The sequence below is a fragment of the Ahaetulla prasina genome, chromosome 1 (assembly GCF_028640845.1).
Source record: "Ahaetulla prasina isolate Xishuangbanna chromosome 1, ASM2864084v1, whole genome shotgun sequence".
Taxonomy (NCBI): Eukaryota; Metazoa; Chordata; class Lepidosauria; order Squamata; family Colubridae; genus Ahaetulla; species Ahaetulla prasina.
In genome coordinates, this window is record NC_080539.1 from 272,501,703 (window position 1) to 272,513,118 (window position 11,416).

Below are 11,416 nucleotides of genomic sequence, written 5' to 3' on the forward strand. Positions count from 1 at the left end.
ACTGCAGAATCTGACATTGATTGGGACTGAAAGGGATCGACTGGCCCAAGGCCTCATAGCTGCCTTCTATAGCTAAGGAAAAACTAGAACCAGTTTACCCATTCCTTGTCCAGTAGCTTAATCACTACACTGAAGTCCATGACTATAGCAATGTATGTATTAACATATGGAAGTAATATAGTGTACTGTCCTAGGAAAGTGCCCTGAACATAATTATCTAAAATTAAGTCTTCAGGGCATCCAGAAAGAAGGACAGGTTGGTGAAGTTCCTTCTTAAGATTTCTGCTACAGTATTGCCACAGGGAATTGGTAATCTTGCATCATTCTTCTTACATGTTCCTGGAAATGTTATCTTATGGAAAACTGAGAGGGCAGAAGAAATTGTTTGTCCCCACAAAGACTGTGGGTGAACATAGATGTTTTACTGGATTTAAAGAAAGAGTTGTTGGAAGAAAAATGCTATGTATTGAAACCACAAAAGTTCTCGTTTGGAATGATAACACGGGAGTGTTTTTCCCAGTAATTTGCACATTGCTTATCTTAGTTGTTTTACAGCCAAGGAGAGGTTTCTTGGGTGACGCCAGGCACTCAGTTCAGCTTGAAATCATTTTGCAGACCAAGGAAATGATAAGAGTGTTTGCTTTTTTCTCTCCTAATGCTTTCATAGGCATGAATATTTTATGCCTATGAAAGCATAACTGTCTTTAAATAATAACTAAGATGCCGGATCTTCATTGGCAGCTTTGATCATTGCAGAATTGTTAGGATATTTCACAGTTAAAATTTGACATATGCACATCTAAAATATCTTTAATGGTGATTGTAGAATGAGATATATTTTTGCATCTGAGCACTTTCAATGTAAAATGAAATGAGCATTCAAGCAAAGAATAAATACACAAGAGCAGAATATAGCACGTAAAAGCTGTTCTTTATATATTTCAGCCAGACTCTCAAGGAAAAGTTCCAGTATTAGTCAAGTAATGAATCCAAGAAAACTGAGAGTATTTATGAAATGAGGCAGGAATATTGTATCATTCTGAAGTTCTAGCAAAACATTCTGTCATAGAGGCAGAATTTGGTTAACTGACACAGATGGTGGCTTGGTATATTTTTTTAAGCAGCATAGCAACCTAAGAAAAACAAGAATGAATTCATTGTTGAATCAGTGTCTTAATACAAACCTAAAGTTTAATTGTTGATAGAAAGAAATTCCAGTTCAGTCAAGCCAAATTACCTGAATCATTGAAATGTGCCTTCCTAACAGCATATTGAGAGAATTAGGAACCAATAGTGGTGCTACTGTAAGCATTAAATGTTGCACAAGTGCTCCTTTATACTACTTCCTTATTTTTATTTAACCAAACCATTCAGAAACTTCTAATTTGGCATGCCTCAAAATACGTGAGGATTACTTTACTAGAGAAATTCAGTTCCCAAATTTCTCATACTTCTTGTGCAACAAAATACTGTAGTTTACTTATTTTGACAGAGTAAATTTGAGCTAGAAGGAACAGGTTTTGCATGAGTTTTGAGCATTGACTGCTATTTTTGGAAATGCTTATCTTATCTCCAGCTCTACAGAAACTTATGTAGAGTTTAATCTTTCACCAACTTTTTATTGTTTATGCACCATTTGAGAGCTGATAGCGATTTGTCTTTTCAGAATGTTTTACATGAAGCCTCAGGGGAGACTTGGAGGTCCTTCCTTACTGTACCCCCTTCTTGATGCACATCATTCCTTTCTTTTTAATTGTATGTGTGTGTTTGGATGTGTGTGTGTGTGTGTGTGTGTATTTGATAAAATTTTTGCTTTTATGAAAAAAATTATTTTTATTTTATTTTATTTATTTATTTTGTCACACAGTATATATAAGCATAAGCATGAAATAACTATACAACATATAAGCATATATATGTATGAGTATGTAATAACTATATTAATTGGATATAACAAAAGGAAACAATAGGACAGGAACAATAGGCACGCTTGTGCTCTTATGCACGCCCCTTACAGACCTCTTAGGAATGGAGTGAGGTCAATAGTAGACAGTTTTTGGTTGAAGCTTTGGGGATTTTGGGAAGAGACCACAGAGTCAGGTAGTGTATTCCAAGCATTAACAACTCTGTTACTGAAGTCATATTTTCTGCAATCAAGATTGGAACGGTTAACATTAAGCTTAAATCTATTGTGTGCTCGTGTATTGTTGCAATTGAAGCTGAAGTAGTCTTTGACAGGAAGGACATTGTAATAGATGATTATATCAGTTAAACTCAGGTCCTGTCGAAGGCGGTGTAGTTCTAAATTTTCTAAACCCAGGATTTCAAGTCTGGTGGCATAAGGTATTTTGTTGTATTCAGAGGAGTGGAGAACTCTTCTTGTAAAATATTTCTGGACACGTTCAATTGTATTGATGTCAGAAATGTGGTATGGGTTCCAGACAGTCGAGCTGTATTCAAGAATTGGTCTAGCAAATGTTTTATATGCTCTGGTTAGTAGTGTAGTGTTTTTGGAGAAGAAGCTACGTAAGATTAGGTTTACAACTCTTAAAGCCTTTTTTTGCGATGTAGTTGCAGTGGGCTTTAGCACTTAGATCATTTGATATGAAAACTCCAAGGTCTTTAACAGGGTGGGGGTCATCTGTAAGGTAATGTCCGTCAAGCTTGTACTTAGTATTTAGGTTCTTTTTTCCAATATGTAAGACTGAACATTTGCTGGTAGAGATTTGGAGTTGCCAAGTTTTAGACCATTCAGATACAAAGTCAAGGTCTTTTTGAAGGGTAGCTGTATTGTTGGTGGTGTTAAATAGTTTGACATCATCAGCAAAGAGAACACAATTACTTGTGATACGGTCACAGAGATCATTAATGTATAATATGAAGAGTGTTGGTCCAAGAACGCTGCCTTGGGGAACGCCACTTTTGACAGGAACAGGATCTGATACAGCATTGCCAATTTTGATCACTCGTTGTCTGTTTTGACAGGAAAGCAAGGAGTCCTGAGATGCCATAGGATTTTAGTTTTAGGAGAAGTTTATCATGTACTACTGAGTCAAAAGCTTTACAGAAGTCTATGTAGATATCTATTGCTTTGCCCTGATCAAGATTTGTAGTCCATATGTTTTTGCAGTGAAGAAGTTGTAAATTACATGATAATTTTTTTCTGAAAAAATATTGTTTATTAGAGAGTAGGTTGTTTGTTTCTAGATGGAGGGTAATGGATTGGTTGATGATAGATTCCATTACTTTGCAGGTGACACAGCATAGAGAGATTGGTCTGTAATTTTCAACTAGGCTGTAAGAAAAATGTAAAATGTAAGAAGCATATTTATAGGTACCTACTGAATAGTTGATCTGTACTTTCATGTGTACATTAACTGGAAACAGATGCTAATTGTTTTCTTTCTTTGGCTTAGCAACTGGAAGAGGCAGCCGCTCGAGCATCAGAAGAAGAGACAAAACGTCTGCAGACTCAAATAGAATTACAAGATCGATTCAGTCTTGAACTGGAGAGAGAAAAAATGGTACATGTCAGCAAAAGAATAGGCTAACTCTGATGTGATTTCTTTAATGATATATTTACAGCATGTGCATGTATGTACAAAAAGGAAAAGCTGTAAACTTTCTTCTTCTCTCTTATGGAAATAGGCAGCACTGCCTTTCCTGAAGCATTCATTCATTTCTTGTTTTCTAGGTAAGACAGAAAATGGAAGAACAGGTTGCTCAGAAATCATCTGAGCTTGAGCAGTACTTACTGAGAGTCAAAGAACTTGAGGAAATGTATAATCAGCTACAAGAAGCTTTGGAGGATGAGAAACAAGCCCGCCAAGATGAGGAAACTGTCAGGAGACTTCAGGCCAGGTCAGTGTGTAATTTGATAGAATTGGATGCTAAGGCTGGCAGTCATTTATGTTCCAGAAGGGAGAATGGCAGAGACTATAGAAACTGTAGACTGCCCAAGTATCATTGCAGTAGTGGCGAATATCTGTAGCTCGGGTGTAGGATGAGACTGAAGTTTCATTTTCCGAACTTGTGGATTGGTTTCTGAACATTTTGTTCAGAAACCAACCCACAAGTTCATTCTTACATTTAAAAAGAGTTCTCTGTCCTTGAATCATTCTGAAGGATGTTTCCCTTTTTCTGCTTCTCAGCATATTACAGTACCACAGAGATGTAAACAAAATATGTCATGCAGAGTTGTTTGTAGAGAAAAAAGTAAGTTGAAGCAAATGAATGAAGCACATTTAACTGAAGTATTGGTAGTCTTTGACTTATGACTCTTCATTTAACCATGGTTCAAAGTTACAATAGCCTTGGAAAAGGACTTACACCCATTCTCGAAGTTACGACCATCTTACCTCCTCCATGTTCACATGGTCATAATTCAGATGCTTGGCATCTGGCTTGCATTTATGACAGCCGCAGAATCATATGGTCACAATTGTGATTTATGAGCTTCCCAGATGACTTCCGACAAGCAAAGTCAATTGGGGAAGCTGAATTCAGTTAACTACCATATGATTCAGTTAACTACATGATTTGTTTAATGACCATGGCAAACCTCATAAAGTTGGGTCCAGTTGCATAATGGCATGTTTGCTAAACACATTGTTTAGCAACCAAAATTCTGGTCCCATCTATGGTCATAAGGACTATCTGCAGATGCTAAATGGGGTAATGAAAAAGGAAACCACTTACCTTATGTGTGGGATGCTTTCATTTCTGAACGTAGTATCTTGATGGGCTTGAAGCATGAAAATGAGCAATTTCCATGGAACTGTTTTAGGTTATGTTTTCTTAACTATTCAGTTCATGTGGGAAAGGCATACATGTTGTGTCAGTCCTGAATTAATATGCCTCCTTGGTTACTTAATTTTTTTCTAGATTGCTAGAAGAAGAGACAACCAAGAGAGCAGAGTTGGAAAAGTGGCACTTAGAGCAGCAACAGGCCATTCAGGTGACTGAGGCAGAAAAGCAAGAGTTGGAAAACCAGAGGAAAATGAAGGAACGTGCTCTACAGGTCGCCATGCAACAGTTGGAAGAATTGGAACTAGAGAGGAAGCAAGCCTTTGAACAATATGAGGTGAGCTAGTGTAACCTTCCTAGGATTCTACAAAGTATACGAAGGGACACTTCACAAAATATATTAATATGCCTGAAGCATTCTTCCTTGAAGGGTGAAGGCAATTGTATTCCTCAGAAGGCTCAGTGTGTGTGCTGTAAAACTTTCCCAACTCATCTCCATAAGCATGTGTGCACAACAGCTTGTCATCAGTCACCTAAATGTGTTCAAGTGTTGTTAACAGGGCTATCTAAGTCATTTGATTTATACCTTCTTTAAGACATCAGACTTTAAGACACCAAAGACCAGCAGAGTCTTTGACTACTTCACAGAGTTGAAACATTTCTTATTGGGCATGTATGTTTTGTACTGTATATGCAGACATAATAATAGACATAACTAAAAATTATCTATAAAGAATTACCAGGATAAAATATTGTACCAGTTTGGTACAATAATAAAATAAGCAGTGATGGATCAAAGATAATTGTAACTCAAAGCCATATCAGGGATAGATTTAAAGGTTCCCTCGCACATATGTGCTAGTCGTTCCGGACTAGGGGGCAGTGCTCATCTCCGTTTTAAAGAACCAGGGCTGTCCGAAGATGTCTCCATGGTCATGTGGCCAGCATGACTAAACCCCAAAGGTGCATGGAACGCTGTTACCTTCTCACCAAAGGTGGTTCTTATTTTTCTACTTGCATTTTTTACGTGCTTTCGAATTGCTAGGTTGGCAGAAGCTGGGACAAGTAATGGGCGCTCATCCTGTTATGCAGCACTAAGGATTCGAACCGCTGAACTGCCAACCTTTCGATCGACAAGCTCAGCATCTTAGCCACTGAGCCACCGGGATAGATTTAGGAAATTGAGAAAACTTGGAAAAGTTATCATACCTAAGAAACCATGACTATAGGGATATACAGCATAGTTATGTCCTAGTAATTTATGGATAACTTAGCAGCAGCTAAGATGGGCTTTGGGCACCGTGAATACATGCTTTCCAAATCTTTGCAATTGTGTAGTTCTTCATGTGCTGACCTTGGCTGATCCCTGCTCACATCCAGTTAAAGTCCAGCCTTTTGTAATCTTATGGATTACAAAGGTGTTCTTTTTGTGCTGTTTTGAGATGCTCTGTTGAAAAAAAAAATGCTTCTCTATAATGTTGGTGTTAATTCTATTTCAGGAGGTAAAGAAGAAATTGGAAGTAGCAGCAAGCAAAACTAAAAGTTGGAAAGATAGAGTAGCTCATCATGAGGGATTAATTCGATTAATTGAACCAGGTAGGAAACAACCCTTTATTTTGTGAATCAGCTTTCATGCTGTTATTTTTATCTTAAATAACCCATTATGGTTTCCAAGAAGTCTGAATATTACTGAGTCAGCCTAGGCTGCACTTCCCGTTTAGTGTGTGCTATTGTCTGGAGAAACGTAGCTGAACCAAATTCCGAGTAGAAGAAAGGAAGTCAATGCAAACACTGCCAGCGGAGATTTTTAGGTGCCTTCAAGTCAAATTTCTCATTAGCCTCATCATGACATAAAGCTCTGTTGGCCTTTGCACTTGAGGTTTATTTACAACATTTACATTATTTGATTATTATTTGATTATTCTGCCTTTATTTATTATTGTCCAATTATAAGTTCTCTATAAGAGATGCATTTATGTTGCATCCAGGATAGAATAATGTATAGAGGTCTATCTCTTTTCCTCTTTATGGGAGCTGAACTTCTGAAAGATATTTCTTATGGTTTCTCTTGAAAGAACAATGGAGTTCAGTTTCAGGTTTTTAATGGAATTCAATCAAGCAAATGTGTGTTAATCAACCACTGAGTTAATCTACCGTAGAAAGAATATAAGATCATGGTTCAACAGGAAATTTTCAGTCAAGTGAATTATGTTATTGTAGATGGTATTAAAAGGCAATGTGAACATTATTGTCTGTAATTATAATTTATCAGAAAAGAGAATGAAATGCTCTTCAGAGCAGCTTTGATATGCCACCACGACTAAATGTTTTAGTAGTTGTTTTAAATTTAAGTTAAGGTGCTGGGAATATATACTTTCCATAGTGTAGATCACAATGTGAAATTGAAAATGGACAGCATGAAAACATTGTATTGACAGTGATTTATCGATTACACAGAACGCTGATCAATCAAAGATATTTTTATATCCAGAAGATAGCTCAGTAATCAATTTAGATATGTCACTTATATGTATTTTCACATCCAACATGATTGATGGGTTCCCAAGTGGCCGCAGTGGTCCCAACTAGCTAACTTTACCAATGGCTCAACAACCATTGTTCCTGAGCAAGATAGTCTAGCTACATTTGTAAAACTATTTGATTAGACTATTGTAATGATTTATATATCTGAATGTTTCTTGGAACCTTCACTTGATGCAGATAACACCATTAAGTTTTAACCTGCATAGGCAGATTTTGAATGAGGTACCGTATATACTCGAGTATAAGCCGAGTTTTTCAGCACGTTTTTTGTGCTGAAAAGCGGCCCCCTCGGCTTATACTCGAGTCTACGTCTCGATGTACTTTTAAAAGATACTGTATTTTTGATAGATGTCCAGCAGGGGGCGCTGCATAATAAAAATGAGCGCCGAACATTTTGCACTTTTGCACTTTTATTGTTTTTCGTTCAAATAAATATTCATGTTATTTTACTTGGCTCTATCTTTATTTTTTACATTGACCAGTAGCTGCCTCATTTCCCACCCTAGGCTTATACTCGAGTCAATAGTTTTTCCCAGTTTTTTTGTGGTAAAATTAGGTGCCTCGGCTTATATTCGGGTCGGCTTATACTCGAGTATATACGGGTATATTTAATGTCTAATTGAAGCTGTTAGTTTTTCTTGCAGAGCCCTAAATGGCATGGAAGTCCAAATATGAAGGCTTCTCTGTCCCTACTTGTGTCACAGGAAGTTTAGAAGGAAGTCATCTCAGTTAAACTTTATTAAGGAAAGCGCATTATACAGTAAAGTAGAGAGAGGAGTCAGGATAGACAGACTTCTTTTGATGGTGCTTTTGATTTTAATTCTCAAACTTCCATAGTAATAAAATTGGTAGCGGCATTATGATATTTTTGGTACCAAGTCAAAATGTATTAATTTGAAAATTCAGGTTTGGCGGAACCATTTTATTAATATTATTTGTTTTATTTATAATATATTCATTTTATTTCACACCATTTTGTTATACATAAGAATGTATATTTAAATAAAAATATTTTTATTTAAATGCTTTTGATTGGGCACATTTTTAATATATTTTCCCCAGTTATATTCTCACATGACTAATCTTAAGGCAAAGTTAGAACCAGATTTTGACACATGTAATAAATTAGGTTGAAATTACTAAATCTAAAATATTATGTCTTATAGGTTCCAAGAATTCCTATTTGATTACTAATTGGGGACCGGCGGCCTTCACTGAAGCTGAACTTGAGCAAAGAGAGAAGAGTTGGAAAGGAAAAAGGGACACTTCTGATTAGCAAACGTGGCTGAAATACAATTGGGGGCCACACAGAGCAGAAATCTGATAATTAAATAAAATACCGTTATACCAATTTATTGCATATACTGCACGCTAGCTCAAGATACTTAAAAAAATTGAATACAAAATACAAGTTCTACTGCAGAACCTGAATTATAACAGAATTTCTGAGACAGCTAAATAAAAGTTTACATAAACTGCCTGAATAATTGTGTGCAGTTTATGACAATGTGAATGTTGTAATTTGAAGTGTGTTCTTTTTAAATTTGGAATTCGACAAGTTGAATGAACTAGGAACACACTGGGAATACAGTGAGCTTTTTTACCCATATTGTTAACCTAAGTTGATTAGAAAATGATGAATTTACCTACCTACTTTTATATCTGGGGCAATAAAAACTTATGTGAACAGTAGGAAGATTGTTATCTTTGGAATCCAGGCCAAAGTTACATGGAGAAACAGCAATTTGGACCAATCTGTCAGTGTATTAGTGGCGCAGTGTATTAGTGTGTGACTGAAATACTTTCCCCATATAAATACAGAATATATTCTCAAGTTATAATTTTGAAACCTTAATAATCCTGTCGCTTGAAAGGGAGAAAAAGAAAGAAAAATTGATTTAATTCACAGCCTCCTTTTGATTTTTTTTTATCATTACACTAATAGCCTGAAAACAGCAGATAGCTGAATATCATTTTTGATTTTGTTGAGAGATGGTTAGGATCTTGATACAGAAATTTATAGTCTAAGCTTGACCATATGAACATATTTCTTCTGTGAAAATATGCAAAGGGTTATCCATAGGGTCAACCAATTGATTACAACCGATTCAAATTAATAATCTATCCTTGCTCACTAAATTTCCTTGATTTCATATATAGTCCAAATACAACTAATAATTGCTAAATTATTTTGTGGTAAATGTAGCATTAATATATTAGACTTAAAAGTAATGAAGTTTATAATATTATCAGTTGATTCTCTATAGCTCAATTATTTCCGACATAAAATTTTACTTTGAAAAAGATCAGCTAATCAATCATGGAAGTCATTAGGAGAATTATGCAAATGCTGTCAAATAAGTGCCCATTCATTTAATTAAAAATTATGGAACTCTCATATAAGTTGACTTGAAATTAGGAAAATGTGCAGTATGAATAATGTTGACTGGGTTGGAAACTTCAAAATTTGGACCTTTGTAAAAGAGAAGAAGCTCATCTCAAACATCCCAAACTTCCCAGGAGGAAGGAGGAAGGAATCTTGGATTATTTGTTTTGGTTTTTAAACTGTGTTGTGTTTTTATTAGTGAGATTTGGTGGTTTTGTTTTTTTTTTGTAAAAAAATTGTGTCTAGAAAGGTAAAATACGAAACAGTGAAGTAACTATAGATGGATTATAACACTGTTAGCTTCTTTGTGTAGTTTCTTTTTTTAGGAGTGATATTGTATCAGTTCATGGAACAGCCTTGATTCTGGTCACTGAAGCAATGATACCACCACATATCAAAGGAAAAACTGTTGGTTTAGCTTTGGGGTCTCCACAAAGAATGGAAATAGGCTACTTCACATTGATGGAAATAATTTCTGTATATGCAAAATAACCTGTCAGAATTGGCATCTGGAAGTTGGACTGTTTTATGGAGCTACATGAAAGGGAGGCATCGTTGAAGTTCATCGAAGTGAAGCATCAAATTGAGGCTTTGCACAAATCTTCAATTTTATTTTATTGTGTTTTTCTAACTAAAAAGTGTTTATAAAATAATTTCAACCTGTTTAATGAGTATTATAGTTTAATACTAAGTTAACTACACATTTTTACTGTAAGCATTAAATACACATCTACATACTGTACAGTAATTATGACTTTTTATGCTGTTGATATATAAACATTCTAGTTGGATAAGAACCAACAATACTGTACTAGGAGTGTTGTATTCTGGTACATCCTGAGAAACCAGTTGAGATATATTTATAATATCAAAACTACCAAATTATTACTGTTAATTTACATTAGTTAAGCTATTTGTTGTGCTAATTACTGTTGGGCCAAATTAAGAAACTGCCAGTTTTTCACGTGTTCCATTCTGTTTTTGCTTTAGTATTTGTTAAAATAAATAAGAACTTTAGTATTTGAACATTTATTCCATCTTATGTTTGACTTTAAGTTGGACAAAATGGTTATTAAATGCAAATTTAAAGTTTTTTTTCTTGTTACAGCCACACTTTCTCTTTCTGTATGATACTTAATATTCTTGTAGGAAAGGGATGCCTGACAGCATAGGCTAATATTCAGCAGGAAAATATTTATTTTTGATGGTGCCTTTCTCTACAGCTTTTGGTAAAAATAAGCAGTATGACATATTAAGCCATTATAGAGTTTAACACCTCTCCTTTCTTGCTTAAACCCCTACCAAATATCCTCTTAACAGGAAACATCCCCCATCCCACCAAAAAAAAAAAAAAAACAAGGGGGAAAAAACAGCTTTAAAAAGTATTCCTTTTGGAGTAACTTAAATACCTGGATCCTAATGACAAAAAGTATCCCTTCTTGTAAGATATGCAATAGTTGTGTTGATAGATTGAGATAAACATGTACTTCCTCATTAAAGGTCTTGAATGAACAGATACCAGAATAACTCAGCCCCATATAATTATGGATTCCCATGATCTCAGTCCTAAATTTACAGAGGTGTTTTGTGGAGAATGATATCAGGTAGATGGAGAACGTATGAAAACTATGTGAGGAGACAGGTTTTTTTGCCATTATTATGGGTTGTGATTTACAGAGATTCTTCCATGTGTTGAAGATAACCCTGAGCTAGAGTACCGTTCTCACTCAATTTTAGGCC

The 11,416-nt window shown here is 35.4% G+C and overlaps 1 protein-coding gene across 2 annotated transcripts in view; it reads left to right on the plus strand.

Moving 5' to 3' along the window:
• The window catches only part of SWAP70 (switching B cell complex subunit SWAP70), a 41,256-nt gene extending 32,486 nt beyond the window's left edge, over nucleotides 1–8,770 (plus strand). For both annotated transcript variants that reach the window (XM_058159744.1, XM_058159752.1), the window contains 5 exons: nucleotides 3,417–3,524; nucleotides 3,695–3,861; nucleotides 4,885–5,083; nucleotides 6,246–6,342; nucleotides 8,457–8,770. In XM_058159744.1, coding sequence (XP_058015727.1) covers nucleotides 3,417–3,524; nucleotides 3,695–3,861; nucleotides 4,885–5,083; nucleotides 6,246–6,342; nucleotides 8,457–8,566 — 681 coding nt within the window. In that variant the 3' untranslated portion in view covers nucleotides 8,567–8,770. The remainder of the gene's footprint in view (nucleotides 1–3,416; nucleotides 3,525–3,694; nucleotides 3,862–4,884; nucleotides 5,084–6,245; nucleotides 6,343–8,456) is intronic.
• Nucleotides 8,771–11,416: the final 2,646 nt, after the last annotated feature.